A 21,388-nucleotide genomic window follows, 5' to 3' on the forward strand; every position below is an offset into this window, starting at 1 on the left:
GAGAGGGTGAGCAGTTTGCTGGAAGCAGGGTAGGTGGGGTTGTCGATGGGGATGTTAAAGTCACCGAGAATGATCGAGGGGAGATCAGAGGAGAGGTGGTGAGGAAGCCAGCTAGCAAAGTTGTCAAGGAAGAGGGAGGTAGGGCCAGGGGGGCGGTAGACAGTGACGCAGAAGTGGATGAGGTAGAAGAGGTGGATGGAGTGATCTTCAAAGGAGGAGAAGGAGAGGGAGGGTTCAGGGGGAATGACACGAAAAGTACAGGTGGAGGAGGGAGGAGGCCAACTCCACCGCCTGGGCGGGCACCAGGCCTGGCGGAGTGGGTGAAGGAGAGGCCACCATAGGAGAGGGCAGCCGGGGAAGTAGTATCAGAATCGGAGAGCCAGGTTTCAGTAACGGCAAGAAGGTTAAAGGAGTTGGATAGAAAGAGGTCGTGGATAGCAGTCAGCTTGTTGCGGACGGATCTGGCATTCCTTTATCTTTAGCATTCTATGTTATGTCAGAGTATAAAGGACAATTTAGGATTGCATGTGATTAATTGGGCAGACAGTCATTTTTCATATATTCTCAGTAACACTGCTTCCACTAAATTATTTCTTATAAGTTTATCAGTAGAATTTTACACTTACATTGGTGCTAGAAAGTCTTTAAACCCTTTACAATGTTTTCAATTTCTGCATATATCCTTAAATGTTTTCAAATCTTTATCTTAGCCATAAAAAATTATAAAGATAACCCAATAGATCATATAACACCCAAAAGGATATACTTTCTCTTTCATTTGATGATCAAAATGATCCCACATTACATTTTTTTGTCAGAAAAGTACGTGAACCTATGTGACCCCCTTAAGAAGCAATAACTTCAATGAAACATTTACGGTAATTGTTGATCAGTCCCACACATCAGCTTGAAGGAATTTTGGCCCATTCCTCTCTCCAGAACTGCTTCAACTTATGGATGTTGGTGGGCTTTCTTGCATGAATACCTCACATCCTGCCACAACTTTTCAATTGGATTAAGATCTGTTCTATGACTAAGCTACTCCAAAATGTTAAATTTCTTCTGCTTCAACAAGTATTTTGTAGACTGTCTTTTGTGTTAGTGTCATTGTCTTGCTGCAAGACCCACCTTCTGTTTAGTTTCAGTTCATGGACAGATACCCTGGCATTCTCCTGTAGAATGTGCTGGTCAGGGCCGGAATTACCGCTAGGCAACCTAGGCACCTGCCTAGGGACTAGCGGTTCTCAGGGGGCCCAGATTGGGGGGGGGACAAGAAGAAGAAGAAAAAAAAAATGCGGTCCCTCCCCCGACTCGCGGCATCCGACCACTGGGGGGGTTTCTGGTGCTGTGAGTTGGGGGAGGGGCTGGTATTGTGGTTGCAGGGTCATGAGACCGCAGCTACTTGGTATTGAAACTGAAAGCTGACTCATGCAAGAGCATATCAGCAGGGACACGTAAGTTAAAAAAATAAATTAAAATCCATGCATATCGCTAGATACTGAATTGAGATTAGTGAAAGGCTAATCATAGCTGCTTGATCTGCCTGGCCAGAGAAGTGGGATGTAAAAATCAATGGAATTTATTTCCATCCTGTACACAGATTAAATTATTTTAAGAACGATCATAGTTTTAATCCGCAATTGGTTGAGACTAAAGTGTTATTGCACTTAATGTCTCTGAAGGGGTTTATTTCTGGAATTAAACCATTTAATTTTTTCATTTTTACCTGGAGGGGCCAGGGCCATTGAACACAGTTTGGGAAGAGGATATTTTAATTTGTGCATGGTTAAGTCCTTTAGAAAGGGGCCATGTGTGATGTTGCTGAGCAGAGAGGGGGCATGTGTGATGTTGTTGAGCAGAGAGGGGGCATGTGTGAAGGTGCTGGGCAGAGAGGGGGCATGTGTTATGTTGCTGAGCAGAGAGGGGGCATGTGTGATGTTGCTGAGCAGAGAGGGGGCATGTGTGATGTTGCTGAGCAGAGAGGGGGCATGTGTGATGTTGCTGAGCAGAGAGGGGGCATGTGTGATGTTGCTGAGCAGAGAGGGGGCATGTGTGATGTTGCTGAGAAGAGAGGGGCATGTGTGATGTTGCTGGGCAGAGAGGGGGCATGTGTGATGTTGCTGAGCAGAGAGGGGGCATGTGTGTAGGTGCTGGGCAGAGAGGGGGCATGTGTGATGTTGCTGGGCAGAAAGGGGGCATGTGTGATGTTGCTGGGCAGAGAGGGGGTGAAGGTGCTGGGCAGAAAGGGGCCATGTGTGAAGGTGCTGGACAGAGAGGGGGTATATGTGAAGGTGCTGGACAGAGAGGGGGTATATGTGATGTTGCTGTGCAGAAAGGGGGCATGTGTGAAGGTGCTGGGCAGAGAGGGGGCATGTGTGATGTTGCTGGGCAGAGAGGGGGTGAAGGTGCTGGGCAGAAAGGGGGCATGTGTGAAGGTGCTGGGCAGAGAGGGCACAGTGTGACGAGAGGGACAGTAAAGAGGGGGCCGCATGGTGATGCAGGAGGAGCAGTGTGATGTGCGGGAGCACATAGGTTACCCTTCTACTTATCTATAGGAGTATATGCTATGCTAAAAAAATATAGTGCTATGGATTGTTTCGAGGGAGGGGGGCCCAAACCAATATCTTGCCTAGGGCCCCATGAGGTCTAAATCCGGCTCTGGTGCTGGTACAATCCAGAATTCACAGTTCTGTAAATGATGGCAAGCCGTTCTGGTTCCGTGGCAGGAAAGCAACCCCAAACTATTTAACCACAGTGTTTCAGATTGGGATGAGGTTCTTATGTTGAAATGCAATGTTTGGTGTTCTCCAAACAGAACATTTCTCATTGAATCCCAAAATTTATATTTTATACCACTTTCATACTGCCGCCCCAGCAATATCCAGGGTTTTTCAAGCCGGGTTTTTGCCGGGGCTCGGAGCGTCCCAGCTCAGAAACACCATTCATACTGCACCTCGGACCCGGAAATTTCCCGGGTTGACCCCATTCATACCGCACAAGTCTGTGCCCTTGCAATTTGTGGGAGTCATCACCAGAGCAGTTTTCATTGGCTGAAAAATGGTGATGTCATTGAAAGGTGATACTACACACTTTTTCAGTGAAATAAAAGCAATTTTCTCCAACAAACTCCGATTCTGCTTCAGCTTGGTCTGCACTCCACCATCCACCATTTCTCCTAAACTCCTTCTCGAATCTTCCCCGGGCTCCCACCGATGACATCATCCTCCAGAGACAGGCAGACAGCCAATCAGCTTGTTTTCTGTGCAACCCGGGGTTGAAAAACCCGGGTTGCACCATTCATAGTGCAGGCAACCCGGGACCAACCCGGGAATTACCCCTCGATAAATCCCGGGTTGAAGACCCGTGTTTTTAGACCCGGAATTTTTTACTTGTACCATTCATACTGCACCAAAACCCGGGTCGTTTGAGCTCGCCCCGGCAAAAACCCGGGATTTTGGTGCAGTATGAATGGGGTATTAGACTCCTCTGTCCGCAGAACATTTTTCCTGTAGTCTTTAGCAAACTTTAAAAGGCCAGTAATGTTCTTCTTGAAGAGTAGTGGCTATCTTCCCATGTACAGTATTCTTGTTCAGTGTCTGTCTTATGGTGGACTCATGAACACTGACATTAACCAGCGCAAGATAGGCCTGCAGATCCTTTAATGTTACTCTATGGTTCTTTGAATAATATTATATGCCTTGCTTTGATGTGATTTTTTTTGGACAACCATTCCTGGAAAAGAGTAACAATGGTGTTGAATTTTTTCCATTTGTACAATATCTGCCTAATTGATGCGACCTATAGTCTTTACAACCCATTTTGTAACCTTTTCTAGCTTGATGGTACTTGACAGCTGTTTTCTGAGGTCTCAGAAATCACATTTGATCAAGGCATGGCATGTATTCATAAACCTGTGTGGTGAAGACCAGTATTTGGTAGTGAGGACTCAGGATTATGTTTTTTTTTAAATAGGGCATTGTTACTGAACTCCTGATTGTCATCCTGCTGATTGATTCTTCTGACTCTAATAAACCTGACTGATAATTCTAGAGGCTCGCATTACTTTTTCCAACAAAGAAATTTGATGCTGAATCATTTTGATCAATAAATGAATGAAGTAGTATATCCTTTTGTGTGTTATTTGATTTATTGGGTTCTCTTTAACTATTTTTATGATTTAGATGAAGACCTGAACACAGATAAGGTCACATTTATGCAGAAATTCTGAAACTTCTAAAGGGTTCACAAACCTTCTAGCAAAACTGTATATTTAATGTGTAACATAAGTGTTAATAGAATATATTTTGCAAAGCATGTTGGCTGGATGCACCAGTCACATACATTACTTGTGGTATTACATTTCTTCTTAGAGACTGTTTTGAGTATGAGATGTAATGATAGCCTCACAGATGACCAGTGTCGGACTGGGGCACGAAGGGCTTACAGGAGGACTGCAACGCTAGGGGCCCACCAGAGGGGGTGTGGCCAGCCATCAAAGAGGCGAGACCAGACACTAGAGGGGGTATTGTAAGCCCACAAAGGACAGCTAGCACCAAAGTGTAGTATATAAAGAATGCAATGTGTATATTAAGAGTACACAGTCTTGACCTGCCCCTTAGATTGGGCAGAACAGTCACCAAAAATCGGGATTGTCCCACTAGATCAGGCTTGGCTAACCTGTGGCACTCCAGGTGTTGTGAAACTACAAGCCCAGCATGCTTTGCCAATATATAGCAGCATATTGCAGGTAGGGTATGCGGGTTTCTATTAGTTAGGCTTGTCTGGATCCTGGAATGTTGGCGGCCGTATTTGGGAAAAAAATGGGTCCAATTAGAAAATTCCAACCAACCCTGGCGTTAAATCATTAGCACCCGCAATTAATAATTACGCCTTCCTGCATCCCCAACATTAAAATGCATTCACACACACACACACTACATTGCAATAAGCTCCATGTGCCATCACACATAGACACACTACATTGCCACACACCCCTGTGCCATCACACACACACACACACACACACACACACACACATTACTTTGCCACAAGTCCCCTGGCCTCCTTTTCTCACACTGTGTCATGCTGCTTTTGCTCCCCCCCTTCTCCTTGCCCTCCTTCCTTTCTCTGTGCCATGCCTCTTTTGCTCCCCCTTCTCCTGGCTCCCCTTCATCACCCTCTGCCATTCTTCTCCCCCCCTTCATCACTCTGTGCCATCCTGCTCCCCCCTTCATTACCCTGTGCCATCACCACACTGTGCCCCCTTATGGTCACACTGCGCCATCCATGCTGCTTTTGCTTCCCCTTTCATCTGGCCCCCTTCCTCACACTGTGCCATGCTGCTTCTGTTCCCCCTTCTCCTGGCCCCCCTTCCTCACACTGTGCCATGCTGCTTTTGCTCCCCCCTTCTCCTGCCCTCCTTCCTCTCTCTGTGCCATGCTGCTTTTGCTCCCCCTTCTCCTGGCCCCCCTTCCTCACACTGTGCCATGCTGCTTGTGGTCTCCCAATCTCATAGCCCTCTTCCCTCACACTGTGCCATGCTGCTTTTGCTCCACCTTTCTCCTGGAGCCCCTTCATCACCCTGTGCCATTGTTCTCCCCCCTTCATCACCCTGTGCCATCCTGCTCCCCCCTTTATTCATCACCCTGTGCCATCCTGCTCCCCCCTCCTTCATCACTCTGTGCCATCCTGCTCCCCCTCCTTCATCACTCTGTGCCATCCTGCTCCCCCTCCTTCATCACTCTGTGCCATCCTGCTTCCCCCTGCTTCATCACTGTGTCATCCTGCTTCCCCCTCTTCATCACTCTGTGCCATCCTGCTTCCCCCTGCTTCATCACTGTGTCATCCTGCTTCCCCTTTTTCACTCTGTGCCATCCTGCTCCCCCTCCTCGTCACACTGTGCCATCCTGCTCCCCCCCCACCCCCTTGCCTCCTTTCCTTTACTTATCTTTATTGTCTTCTGTCTTCTCTTTTCTTCTCTTGTTCTCTTGTGTCTTCTTGCTTGTGTGCAGGCTCCTCTCTGTGCCACTCCTCACTGAATGTTGGGCGTGACGTGATGACGTGTTTTTTTTTTTGTTTGATTTTACGTACCCCGCCCCACAAACGAAGCGTCGGGGCCCACCATGGCATACCCCAGCTCCTCTGTGGGCCAGTTTGACCCTGCAGATGACACATGCAGCACTTTCATGGTCATTTTGAAGCTATGGAATGTGCAGAGCAAACTCTGTTATGTGACATTGACCCGTTTCTAAAAATAAAGAGAAAATTTGCCTGTCAATTGTAATCTCTGGCAGATATGTTCATTATTGGAATTTCATCTAATAAAGACATACACAATGTGGTTTGTTTCTTAAGTAGTGCAAAGCCAATTGAAAGCACTTAGCAATGGAGGTAAAATGGAACTTTGGCCTTGTTATTTAACCAAACTACAAAGGTGTGAGAACCATAGTATTTCCATGTACATGTACATAATCAACTACATGCACTAATTACTTCACTCCATGAATGATTTGGAACTCTATTTCTGTTTGTTAAAACTTTGATCTCTCAAGTGCTCTACTATCTGAACTGCTAGTGCTCAAAGTTTGTTGTCCCTCATATTTAATAGAGTTCCGAATTTATAAAAAAATTAAACAGGTAATTTTTAGCTAACTTTCATAACAAAGCAAGTACACATATAAACAAAAAAATAAAAGCAATTCACTTGTTTTTAAAGAGTTAATGTCATTAAATAGTAACTGAACTATGTTTATGTTCATAGTTAAGTGAACCATATTCCTAGAAGAAATGGGTTTGGGCTGGGTATTAGCAGAAAGGCAAATCACAGGAGAGATGAACCACTGTAACAACTTTTCTACAGTCCACCAGATGAAATACTTATAATGCATAGATTATGGGGAGCACCCCTACACCATGCACTCACCTAGGCTTAAGACCAAGTGCATCTATGCGCATTATGTTTGGTTCACTTTAGATTTACATAGGGCTTTCCATCATCATCATCATCAACATTTTATTATATATATATATTGTGCCAGCAAATTCCATAGCGCTTTACAACCCCCATATCGTGATCAAAAGAACCAGAATTCAATTATGTCTTCTTTAAAGTTAACTCACACGGCATACAAAATTGGAACATATGCAGATAACTGCATGTATTCACAACAAGGTGTCGTTGGTCAGTCTTAATAACATCTTCAAAACATTATTTGGTTAAAATTCAAAACATGGCACTCTCTTTGAAAAACATCGCCTCATGGCCACTGCGCAACACTGCATAATACAGCCCAAATTCTAATGTTAGTCTGTGTCCAATAGTATGGATATTACACACTGCAGACAAACCATAGTAAATGAAAAAAATTGTATAGTAATATGTTAATCACCCCGATATATTGGATGATTGCCGAATATTTCTCTGTCTTACTCTAACTTTGAGCACCTAAAAATGTAACAGTTGCTTCAACTATAACAAGGACAAGGGCTGTCACTGTTCAGTAGTAGAGAATACAAAAAGGTGCCTGTAGGTCATGTAATGAGTCACATGACATATGAAACAGAATTGGATAGAAGCAAGACCATAAATCATTGTAGCAGAGAGTCCCACAAGTGTGCGTGGGTTGTGAGTCTGCAGAAAGCAAGCAATCTGATCTGCAGGTGGCTTTTCCTCTTCTATATCAATTAGCTTTGTTCTGAGTGAGGTGAACTATAGCTATCTGAAAATTAAAGCATGCAGAGATGTAATTGTTGTATGAATATTTATGTTGAACAAATGAGAGTATATCAGCAGAAGAATCCTTCATTTGTGTCTGCAGTGTGTTACTTGTCTTCTTAAGTACATCATGCTCATTTTTTTCTACTTCAATTAGCCATGCAAATAGCTTTGTGCACTTCAAATAAAATAAATTATTTGGTAGCTGTGACTTGAATGTATAAAAAACATAATTAGAATAGATAACAATAAAAATATTCTAGTCTCTCAGAATATAAAAAAAAAACCATAACATTACGTGTTTTATGAAAATAAACAATAAATGTGGAGGACATGATGGGGATCATTTCTGAAGACTTTTCTACAGGTAAGGAAATGTGGTTTTACCCATAGGAACACACCAGTCATATTGCTTTCATTTTCTAAATTACTAGAAAATTAATCGGTTTGCGATGGGCAACACAGCATTTTCTACACCATTATTTTTAAAAACTTTTTTCATAAATACCCCCAATGACTCCAGATAAGTGTGATGAATGGCTGTTTAGTTTTCTATCTACCTTTTAAGGCTGTCAGACCAGGAGCTAGATTTTCTAAATGCAAGACAGCTAGAATCTGATTGGTTGCTATAGGCAACATCTCCACTTTTTCAAACCTGCAGTTTAATAAATATACCCCCAGATCAGACCAAATCTTCTAGTGTATAGAAACATAGAAAAGAGGCGATAGAGTGTTTTTCCGAACCATACCACACCACTAGCTTATACCACACGACTAGCCTGGTTTACCATCTAGTAGCTTGTCAGCAGCTAAGTAATATTCTGCTGTTATTTAATATACATTAATCAAAAACTATTAGTCTCTAGGAAAACATTGTAGTCAAGCTGTGACTAGAAAGTATTCCATAACACAATTTATGGCTGGAACACAATCGTTTTATTGGTTCCTTGGCAGAGAAATTGGCACTTTATCTTTGCTGGCCAATTGACATGGTTTTAATTATTATTATTCTTTGCTGTTTAGATTTATTAGAACGCGTCTGCATACAACTACTAACTACAAAATACATTGTGGTGATTTATGAAAAGTCATTATACTTGAATAATATTGCTAACACAAGATGTATTCACTGGAATGTGTATTTTTTATTACATATAATATATATACAGCAGGTGAAATATTGAACACATCAACATTTTTCGCAGTAAATATATATTTATTGTGGCTATTGTAATGAAATTTACACCAAATGTCAGCAATGACCCTTGCAATCCACACATGCAAAGAAATCAAACCATAGATGTCCATAATTTAATTTTTGTGTAATAATGTGAAATGACACAGGGAAAAAGTATTGAACGCATGAAGAAAGGGAGGTGCAAAAATGCATGGAAAACCAAGACACCAGCTGAAATATTTCAGTAATTAGAAAATACTTCCAGCTGGTAGAGCCACAACTGATGGCCTATAAAAAGGTGTCTCATTACAAAGGTGTCACACAAGAAACATCTCATGATGGTTAAAAGCAAAGAGCTCTCTCAAGACCTTAGTTACCTTATTGTTGCAAAACATACTGATGGCATTGGTTACAGAAGGATCTCTAAACTGCTGAATGTTCCAGTGAGCTCTGTTGGGGCCATAATCTGGAAGTGGAAAGAACATCATTTCACCATAATCCGGCCACGACCAGGTGCATGCACCAAGCAAGATTTGACTGAGGAATGAAAAAATTATCAGAAGAGTTGCCCAAGAACCATGGACCACTTCTTTCTGGAGAGCTTCAGAAAGACCTGAAATTAGCAGGTACAATTGTTTCAAAGAAAACAACAAGTAATCTACTCAATAGCCATGACCTGTATGCACGCTCACCAGGCAAGACTCTTTTGCTGAAGAAAAAACATGTTGAAGCTCGTTTAAAGTTTGCTGCATAACAGGCCTGTGATATACTGGGAGAATATAATGTGGTCAGATGAGAGCAAAATTGAACTCTTTGGATGCCATAATACACACCATGTTTGGAGGAGAAATGGCACTGCACATCACCCCAAAAACACCATACCAAAAGTGAGGTTTGGAGGTGGGAACATCATGGTGTAAGGCTGTTTTCTGCATACAGTCCTGGCATACTGCATATGATTGATGAATGGAAAAATGAACCGAGACATTCTTGCTAAAATCTGCTGCCATCTACCAGGATGCTGAAGATGAAACGAGGGTGGACATTTCAGCAACACAATGAGCCCAAACACACAGTCAAGGACACTCTCAATTGGTTTCAGAGAAATAAAATAAAGCTGCTAGAGTGGCCCAGACAATCACCTGACTTGAACCCAATTGAAAATCTATGGAAAGAACTAAATATCAGAGTTCATAGAAGAAGCCCATGGAACCTTCAAGATTTAAAGACTATTTGCATTGAAGAATGGGGCAAAATCACACCTGAGCAAAGCATGTGACTAGTTTCTCTATACAGGAGACGTCTTGAAGATGTCATTACCAACAAAGTCTTTTATACAAAGTATTAAATACATTTCAGGAAGTGTGTTCAATACTTTTTTTTCTGTGTCATTTCACATTATTACACAAAACTTAAATTATGGACATCTATGGTTTGATTTCTTTGCATGTGTGGATTGCAAGGGCTGTTGCTGACAATTGGTGTAAATTTCATTACAATAGCTATATATATGTATATGTTTATATATATATATATATATATATATATATATATATATATATATATATACACACACACACACACACTGAGAAAAATGTTAATGTGTTCATTACTTTTCTCACCCACTGTCTGTGTGTATATGTAATATATGTGTATATATATATATATATATCTCCCAATGCGATGTATAGTGACTCTCTTTCATTATCTGCATTTGCTGAGAGTAGTTTTGTTAGAGTATGAACTCAGCCATTGCAGTATTTTCTTCACAACTTCTATTTCCAAGTTTTATGTATATGATAGATAGATTCAGACATATTGAATGCTGAAAGCCCCCACAGGTGCAATAAAAGCCTGAATGAGTGGTGTACTTACGTCTGCTGTTGTAGGAGCAATATAGCTCAAGTTGTTGCTCCTTTCCCTGCATATGCTGCTTGCATTGGATGGCAACGTATTCAATACCCACAGACAGGGCATCTGTATTTCTATTTTTAGTTAAAGAAATGATACATTTGTTGAGATGTTTTAAAATGTGTTTAGCAAAGTAAAAAAGTTCTGCTGCCAACCATTTATAAAAGAAATGCAGTTACAATTTACTGCGCTGCGCACTGCAGGGATTTGCATAAGTAATTTTCGTGTGAACGAATAAAACAAGACCCAATTTTTAAATTTCTGCCTCCAAAGAAATTAAATTTTTTTTAAATTGTATGCAAAGCATAAGCCTCATTTCGGTGTCTAGTGCAAAAAGCAGATTCAAACCTGAATGCAAATAATATAGTATGATCATATTTTTGTATGTATAATGTGCATTATAAAAAATGGAGATGGTCATATATTATTATTATTATTATTATTATTATTATTATTCATTTTTATTTATATGGTGCCACTAGGTGTCCGTAGCGCCGTACAGGGACAAACAAAATTACAATACGAGGTGAGACAGCACAGTACAGTAAATAATAAGCACAGTAACTCCGTGAGCTCAAAGCACAGCTAAAGGGGCGGGGCAGGGGAGAGGGGAAGGTCCGCCAATGACGGAGTCCAAGAGGGAGGGCACGGATGACAGGGAGACCCCCAGAGGGGAGGGGAGGGAATGATAGGGGACGGGGGGAAGAGGGTCCTCGAAGAGGAGGGCTAGGTAGCTGGGGAGCAGAGTTAAAAGTGGTGAAGACAGGAGGAGAGAAGGCCCTGCTCAAAGGAGTGTACAATCTAAGGGGTGGGGTAGACAGAGAGACACGGGGTTAGGGGAACACATCCAAGATTTTGCACAGGCACCCCAAGTGTTGTAAGCTACTTCCCTGATTCTGATCATGTGGCATTAGCATGAATGCTAACCTCAATGAGGGTTATACAGATTTCCCTTCTTTCGAGTACTACAACATATTATCTATCAGTCAATAGCAGGATTAAATCATGTTTATGGTTGGTAGAAGTGTTTTTAAATTTGGCCCAACTGCATTGTGATGCTTATTCTGTTCTGTATACTGAATGAATAATAAAAATACTATTAGCTTCACCTGTTGGAATCACAAAGTCATTTATTCTCTTATTTAAGTCCCAGTGATTATCAGCCCAGTTGCTTTCATGCAGCTACTCCCCATAATCTTGCTGGTAAGAATAGTTTTTTTCAGCGTTCTGTTATTCTGTTTTTACTTGTACTTACCTTTCCTGCAGGTAAGCAAATTGTTTAACTTTACACTACATTTTTAATTCTGAAGATGTTCAACAGCTTTGTATTTATCATTTACAAATACTTACAAGAAGTTTATGAAATGTGACGATCATCATTTTTTTGATTAAAGGACATATGTATCAGCGCGGTTAAAGAAAAGGATATTGAAGCAAAACTGAAAAATGTCATCAATGAATGGAGTGCCCATGTGTTCACATTTTCCCAGTTCAAGTCAAGAGGAGAGCTGCTACTGAAGGGGTCAGATACCTCTGAAAAAATCGCACTCATGGAAGACAGTCTTATGGTATTAGGTTCCATCATGAGTAACAGGTAGACATCACATTTCCACTGTCTCACTTTTTTGAATCTCTCATCTGTGAACAGTGTGTGCAGGTTGTTCTGTGATGGAGTCATTCTTATTGTTTTATAACCTAACTTGATTACTCTTTTTATCAATATATACAAAAGATACTTTGTTTCCTGGGAAATATATTTACTGTAGATTGGATGCATTGCGGTCACACAGACTGTGTAGCAGGTTAGCCCATGAAGAGAAGGGATGGTGGTGTCATCTGACCAGACTGTCCAGTCAGCCATAGGATGTGTGAACACAAGCTGGTCTCATAATGTAATCTGGGGCTTTTCTACAAAAATGTGTGACCCTCTTTTGAGACAAATGACCACATGCGGGACACATGAAAATATGTTGATGTTGCCATCACTGGTGTAGAGCATCAATGTGTGAGGGCACAACGATGCTCAGTGAAATGCTTGTTCTCATCAAAAATTTGACCCATGTGTGTGTCACTAAAAAACTTTTTTCATTGAATTTTTATTTTTCGGCAAAATATTTTAAACGGAATTCGAAAGAGTGGGTCCTAGGTTATAACTGATTTACTACATAAAGCATAACACCCAACCGGAAGCCAGGGCTTGTAGTTCTAGACCAAGTAAAGTTCATGCCATACGCATTGTGCCAAAAAATGAGAGCCTTATGTATGAAGTCTGCTTAACCTACAACAACTGTTAGGCATTCCTTCACGGAACACTTTCAAGATGAGTAAAATAAGTTGGCAGGCGTGCTTATTGAAAACACGCAACAGACAGATGGAATAGGCAAGTTCTAAAGGTAGTTCATGGCTTTGGAAAAACATAATTAACATTGGAAGTCATAAATTAGTTCCACACATTGCTGTTACTGTATTGTGTACTCAACTAGCTTCTGCAACACTCAGGGCTTCAGTAGTGGGACCCATTTTGTCTGCTATTACAGCATCCAGTTCAGTGTTGGCAATGTGCAGTAGTATAACAGGACTTTGAGTAAGACAAATGTGTTGTGAAAACCAAGGAAAGTACATTATCCATTTGAAGAAGCACCTTTTCCATATGCTTTATTTGAAAAATTTGTTTCATTCTTCTAAACTAGACAAGGACAAGATGTTGACTATTCATACTAAGCTGCACAATTTTCTTATGTGTTTTTCCAAAACTTTTCCGGGTTCCATGTTTCCTATCTAATCTATTCAACTATTAGACTTTTCGTTTCTGAGATGATACATAAGATGAGACATTGCAGACCTTTGTAGCATCAGAAAGGTTACATCTTAAATGTGGATCCCTTCTATTGAATTAAATAGATTCAAAGCTGAGAAACGGAGAATAAAAATTGTAAAGCTCTCACCATGCTAAATTTCTTAGAGCAACAGAAGAATGACACAGTTATTGAAAACTGAGAAAATTCACACACTCACTGACATTTACACAGAGGGCGGTGTGACACCTTTGATTTCTATATACATATGTAATCAATGCTTTTGAAAAACTAGAAATGTAAGAATGCAAGCATGCTGACATTCATTATCTGAACTCTATAATATTGAAGTTTCTTTCTCTGAAAATCAAATATTTCAGATCATTTACAGGTCATTTATATGGTGTTGTCTCTATATGGCATATTTCTAATTACATGCATGCTAAGCTACAATTGATCTAATGTGAAAAACCATAATGTAACATGAACATAGGCAGTTCCACTGTTGTGACAGAATTTAGCACATTTCACAAAGTATGTAACTTTGTGATTGAACGCACTGCAGCCATTATGTTTTCAGACATGTTAGACCATCTAATGTGAAAGTCCTACTGTTAGATCTGTTGAAAAGAAGGTGTATCAAACAGAAAAACTGTCTGTTGTTTGTGTTTTTGTATGTTTGTGTTTATTTTTATGTCTGTAGTGTTAGACATAAAGGGACTCATTAAGAGTTTGAATGCATTTGCACTCCTGAGGGGAAGATTCAATTAGCCACACCTCTATGGGGCACAGGGAAAGATCAGCAGCGACTGCTTGAAAAAATCCTGTGGCTGCAATGTTCTGAACCATGCTGTACCATGCATACAAGTTATGATAGCATAGAGATGCTGCTTGAAAGTGTTATTAGTAAATGTTACAGTCACATTACCCTTTTTATACACAAAATAATGAAGAAATGAAGTGTCATATATACAAGAGAGAACAGTGTCTTGACAGATATTATTAGATTTGAAAGTTGCATTTTCCATGTAACATGTAACTACAGTACATACCCCACCAGGTCCATTGTTTAACCCTTTAAAAAATAAAAGTGAATCTTCTTTTCTGCAGTAGTACAAATGGAAATGACAAGTAATGTGAACAGACAGCCATGACTTGATTTAATATAGCTGCGATGCTTTTTAGTAGTATCAGCTGGAGGGGTCAGTAGGCAAACAGCTAATCAGAAGAGGCTATATAATGCCGCTTATAATCATCATCGCCACGTACCTTTGCACCAGGCCTCCAGTACCCACAAGAAATACGCCTCCTAAGACATGTGTGGATTTGTCCATGTCTAACTATGTGGTATATCCAATGGGCCTGCTACACTTATGTGAACACGCTCTTACTGTACTCAACTTACATTTGCCTGCATGTTCTTCCACTCCAAGCATAATGGATGTAAGTCTACAATATGCACAAGTTTAGATACAGAAGCATTTTGGCTCACATGCGCAGTATGGAAAGGCATATATGCATGCCACAAAAATGTATATACCGCCCACTCTAAATGAGGCCCAAAGTATATTTACTTTGTTTATTGCATGGTATTCTGTGCAATATTCTGGAACATGTAATTAATTCTTAATGCTTTGTTTGAAACAGGTATAATGCACCATTTAAGCCAACTATACAGCAGTGGGTGCAGAAATTGTCCAACACAACAGAGATCATTGAAAATTGGCTCACTGTACAGAACCTCTGGATTTATCTAGAAGCTGTATTCGTTGGTGGGGACATAGCAAAGCAACTTCCTCAGGTGTGTTTCACTAATTTTATTCTAACCATTACCTACTGCTATATGCAAATCTACTTAAGTAAAGGCACATTATGTTACACTATGAGTTGATATAGATATATGTATTTCTCAAATGATCTCCAAAGCACATTGAGGAATAGGGTTTTGATCAATCTATGATTAGACCGGATGATCTACCTGTGTCATGAACGATCTCTGGAGCCTGCTATTGTAAGAGACCATATCACTGAAGAATAGGATCATGTCTTCAAAGTAAAGACAGCTATAATTTACCTGGCATAAAGCTAGTTTAGTATATGCTACCAATAATAAACTTTATCAAGCTTTATTGCAAGATCTTTAGAAAGGATTTTGATAACAGCAGTTCAACAAGCAAATAGATCTGTAAGGCTAGCAGACCTGATGATCTTTGGTTTATAGCAATTATGCTCAATTGGTTTGGAGTTGACTGAATCTGCATTATTGTATGACCACTTGTCAGTATGAGAGTTGTAGCAAAAAACAGCCGTGCGCTCAGGAATAACATTAACCTCGGATGGTTACAAAGGACATACAGTTGGTGCATTACATAAATACATTTGTTGTACCAGAGGCACTTTTTTATATCTACATTTCATCAATAAAAGCCTGTTGACTACCTGCTGTAGATCTTATTTTAGTGGTGTCTGTATAAGATATTTTACAAGCGCATAATTAACTTGTGATTGATTCTCCCTGCAGTGATAGGCAAGTAAAATGTCATCCAATGGTACTATTGAAGCAGCCATCATAACCTCTAATCTTAGAATAACTTAAAATGAATGAGACCATACTTAATAAAATACACCACTTAACTTGAAATGTATTTTTACAGTACTGACAAAAGCAATCATTGGTTGTGCAGTTCGTTTTTTATAAGTATGTTGTCATATGGAATAGCAAGCAATTTCTAGACTAAAGGATCAATATAAACAATTCATGCATAGTGTCAGTAAATTGATAGATCTGTTGAAAAGCCCATAGAAAAAGCAGTAAAACAGTCTACCATAGGAAAAGGTACAATACATGCCAGGCTTGGTCACACATGTTCTCTCAGTGACATAGCACTGAACAAAGTATAGATGTCCCTTGTGGAACTGATTGTCTCAAAATATATCTTGCCTTGCTTAATGAACAGATGTTAAACCACAAGACACTGATAGTGCTGTTCTAAAATATGATTATGAATACAGCAATGTAAATGTGTATGTCTCATCTTATCAATATATCGTAGATTATCGGGAATGAATGTATTATGGGAATTATTTGAATTGCTGATTTGTAAAGTAGATTTTTTTTCAATTGGGGAATGTGCATTTTACAGAATATAAGGAACAAATAGCAGAATTAGTCACTCTCCTTCCAAATAGGGTTCAAACAATGTCTACTTTAAATGCATATTATGTAAGGGTGTGCACCGGGCACTTTTAGTGTTTTGGGTTCTGATTAGCTTGAGGTTTTGGGTTCTGATTTGTTTTGCCAAAACACCTGACAAAAGGTTTTGGTTCTGATTTAGGGTTTTGGGTTCTGATTTATTTTTAAAAAAGCATAAAAAGTGCTAAAATCTAGTTTTTTGTTTGTTTTTCTCTCCTACGCTATTATTAACCTCAATAACATTTAATAACAATCATTTCCACTAATTTCCAATCTATTCTGAACACCTCACAAAATTGTTTTTAGTCCAAAACGTTACACCGAGGTAGCCTTATGGACTGCGTAGTGGAGTGGGCCCGGTACCAAATTTGGTACCGGGGCCACAATACCTCCGCCTTCAAATGGTCTCAATTCCACTGCACAGCTGCCTGCTCCTACATCCTCTGCAGCATATACAGGGTGTAGTTCGAGCGTGTCAGTACCTCTTGTTTTAGACGATGACAGGTCATTTTCATTAATTTTGGATTTGGCAGCAACAGTCAACGTTTTTTTTATATCTGATACGCCTCTATCTGGACTGCGTAGTGGAGTGGCCCCGGTACCCAATTTGGTACCGGGGCCGCAATACCTCCTCCAACCATGGTACAGACCATTCATCATTGAGATCCCATCAAGTATGTTAAAGACAGACAGGGTCGAAGTGTTATTTGTTGACTTTGGGAACAAAAAAACTGTCCCTGTTGCAAATCTTCGTGCAATGAAGAGTGACTTTTTCATTTAAAGGCTCAAGCTTTCAAGTGTAGTGTTTATAAGTTATATTATACTTTTGGTTTAATTTGTTTTAATTTTGTTTTACTTTGTGCTCATGGCAAACGACTGTTGAACGGTCACATAATGCCAAAAAAAGAGTTGCAAGATGGAATTGTCCTTGGGCCCTCCCACCCACCCTGATGTTGTTGAAATAGGACATGCGCACTTTAACAAACCAATCATTTCAGCGAAAGGGCCTACCAAACTGTGTCTGAAATGATTGGTTTGTTTGGGCCCCCACAAAACGAGCTGGGAAAGAAAAAAAAAAGGTGCAAGATGGAATTGTCCTTGGGCCCTCCCACCCACCCTTATGTTGTTGAAATAGGACATGCACACTTTAACAAACCAATCATTTCAGCGACAGTGCCTACCAAACAACTGTGGCTGAAATGATTGGTTTGTTTGGGCCCCCACACCAAATAAGCTATTCATCTCTCCCTGTACAAACTAAACAGGCTCTACTGAGGCAAGATGTCGTCCTCATCCTCCTCTCCTGATTCCTCTCCCCCTTCAGTGTGTACTTCCTCCTCCTCACACATTATCAATTCGTCCCCCCTGCACTCCACAACCACAGGTCCCTCTGTACTATCTGGAGGGCAGTGCTGTACTTCATTGAGGAATTGATTATTCATTTTTATAAACATCATTTTTTCAACGTTCTGCGGAAGCAACCTCCTTCGCCGCTCACTGACCAGGTTCCCCACTGCACTAAAAACTCTTTCCGAGTACACACTGGAGGGGGGACAACTCAGGTAAAATAGAGCCAGTTTGTACAGGGGCTTCCAAACTGCCTTTTTTTCCTGCCAGTAACAATATGGACTGTCTAACATGTCTATTTGGATAGTGTCAGAAAAATAATCCTCCACCATTTTTTCTATTGTGACAGCATCCAATGCAGCGACACTAGACATGTCTGTAATGGTTGGCAGGTCCTTCAGTCCGGACCAGATGTTGTCTGCATCTCCGCTAGCGGGTCTTTTAGGAAAACTTTTTTCCTCGCAGCCACAGGTGTGGAAGAATATGAAGGTGGAGCTGTTGGCATGTCACGGTCCTCTTCAGAGGAAAATTTCCTGACCAGCAGGTCTTTGCACCTCTGCAGACTTGTGTCCGCTGGAAACAGACACAAATTACGCTTTAAACCGAGGTTCGAGCACGGTGGCCAGAATGTATTCCTCTGACTTTAAAAGAGTGACCACCCTCGGATCCTGGCAAAGCGTACGAAGGGCTTCATTCACAAGAGCTACATTTTTGGTGAAATCGCAATGGTTTACCAGCTCCTCCCTCACTTTCTCCAGCTGCTTCTGCAACAGCCTGATCAGGGGAATCACCTGACTCAAGCTGGCAGTGTCGGAACTGACTTCTCGTGTGGCAAGTTCAAACGGCTGCAGAACCTTGCACAACACGGAAATCAGTCTCCACTGCGCTTGACTGAGGCGCATCCCCACTCCTTTGCCTATGTCGTGGGTGGCTGTGTAGGCCTGAATGGCCTTTTGCTGCTCCTCCATCCTCTGCAGCATATAGAGGGTGGAGTTCCAGCGCGTCACAACCTCTTGTTTGAGGTGATGGCAGGGCAGGTTCAGACTTTTTTTAATGTTGCTCGAGTCTGCGGTAGTCACTGGCAGAATGCTGAAAGTGTCCAGCAATTTTGCGGGCCACCGCAAGCATCTCCTGCACACCCCTGTCACTCTTGAGGTAATGCTGCACCACCAAATTAACGCTGTGGGCAAAACATGGGACGTGCTGGAAATTGCCCATATGTAATGCCCGCACAATGTTACTGGCGTTGTCTGACACCACAAATCCCCTGGAGAGTCTAAGTGGGGTAAGCCACTCCGAGATTATTTCCCTCAGTTTTTCTAAGAGGTTGTCAGCGTTGTGCCTCTTACTAAAACCTGTGATACACAACGTTGCCTGCCTTGGCACGAGCAGCCGTTGTGGAGATGCTGCTACTGATGCAGCTGCTGCTGTTGCTGCGGAAGGCGATGCATCTACCCAGTAGGCTGTCACAGTCATATAGTCCTTCGTTTGCCCTGAACCACTTGTCCACATGTCCGTGGTTAAGTGGACAGTGGGTACAACCGCATTTTTAAGAGCACTGAGGACACTTGTTCGTACTTCTCTGTACATCTTTGGTATCGCCTGCCTAGTGAAGTGGAATCTCAACGGGATTTGGTACCGGGGACACAATACCTCCATCAACCGTCTAAATCCCACTCCACTGATGGTGGACACCGGGCGCACGTCTAACACCAACATTGCTGTTATTGACGCAGTTATTCGCTTTGCCTTAGGATGACTAGTGTCGTACTTGGTGCTCATGGCAAACGATTGTTGGACGGTCAACTGTTTGGTGAAAGACGTAGCGTTCTTGCGACTTCCTATCTGGGAAGATGACCGACTACCAGCATCAACAGCAGCAGCGGCAGTAGTAGGCGTACCGCTGCAGGATTCCTCAGATGAATCCCGTATTGAAGAGGACTCAGTCTGGCTGGTGACATGGCCTGCAGGACTAAATCTGATGGAGATCGTGGAGGAAGTTGACGAGGAGGGTGTTGGTGGTGTGTATCCAACAGGACCAAGGGAATTAGGTGTCCCTGGACTGATGACGGTCCTAGCCCCAGTTCCTGAACTAACCACTGAACTATGAAGGTTATTTAGGTGACGTATAAGGGAGGATGTCCCTAGGTGGCCAAGATCCTTACCCCTGCTTATTTGAGCTTTACATAAGCTACATATGGCCAGACATTTGTTATCCGGATTTGGCTAAAAATAACTCCAGACAGAAGAGGTGCATTTCTTGGTCTTCTGACCAGGCATGACGATGGGCTTTTTCATCCCATGGACATCCACTTTTTTCCCCCCTGGTGCCTCATTTAAAATAACCACATCAGCATCCTCCTCATCAAGTTCCTCCACAACGCCAGCTACATCAATAGCCTCCTTGACACCTTGATTATCCAAATCTGGAGCGACACTGTGGGTCATCCTTCCAGCATATGCAGAGGGTGTGCTGCAAATGGTGGATGGAGTCACCTCTTCCCATACAGTGATGGGAAGGTCAAGCTTCGCAACCACCAACACCCTTTGACTCGCCTTGAGGATTTGTGATGTCATCTGTTTAGAAGGCAGAGTTGTTTGCTGTGTTGTTGCTGACAGCATAACTCTTTTAATTTTTTTGGAGGGGGGGTAGGAGGGCTTAGATCCTTGAGTAAAGCTGAACCACTAGTGCTGAACACGGGCCAGGGACTAAGCCGTTCCTTGCCACTCCGTGTCGTAAAGGGCATATTGGCAAGTTTACGTTTCTCCTCAGATGTTTTCAATTTTCTTTTTTTACTAATTGTAGTGAACTTTTGCTTTTTGGATTTTACATGCCATCTACTAGGAGATTGGGCATCGGCCTTGGCAGACGACGTTGATGGCATTTCATCGTCTATGTCATGACTAGTGGCAGCAGCTTCAGCATTAGGAGGAAGTGGGTCTTGGTCTTTCCCTACTTTATCCCCCAAATTTTGGTACTCCATTATATGCAGCACACGTATTACAGTACTATTTTTTAAATACTGCAAGAACAGTGAACAATTTTTAATAGATTGCAGTATTAATGTTAATAGACTGCAATCATTTTTTTTAGACTTTTTAGAATATTTTTTTATATTTTTTTAAAAGGATTTTTGTCGAATTATAATTTTTTTGGAAGATTTTTTAATACTTTTAAAATAAAGATGCACTTAGCAAAACAAAGCACAGGACAAAAGCACCGCTGGACTCAGCAAGGGCAGAGCACTGGA

At 41.4% G+C, this 21,388-nt stretch overlaps 1 protein-coding gene across 1 annotated transcript in view; it reads left to right on the plus strand.

The window, feature by feature from the left end:
* Positions 1 to 21,388, plus strand: part of LOC142158677 (dynein axonemal heavy chain 5-like) — a 363,541-nt gene that overhangs the window by 91,014 nt on the left and 251,139 nt on the right. The window contains exons 34-35 of the mRNA XM_075212884.1: positions 12,197 to 12,396; positions 15,245 to 15,398. Of these exons, the coding sequence (XP_075068985.1) occupies positions 12,197 to 12,396; positions 15,245 to 15,398 (354 nt within the window). The remainder of the gene's footprint in view (positions 1 to 12,196; positions 12,397 to 15,244; positions 15,399 to 21,388) is intronic.

Source organism: Mixophyes fleayi, chromosome 5, assembly GCF_038048845.1.
Source record: "Mixophyes fleayi isolate aMixFle1 chromosome 5, aMixFle1.hap1, whole genome shotgun sequence".
NCBI lineage: Eukaryota > Metazoa > Chordata > Amphibia > Anura > Limnodynastidae > Mixophyes > Mixophyes fleayi.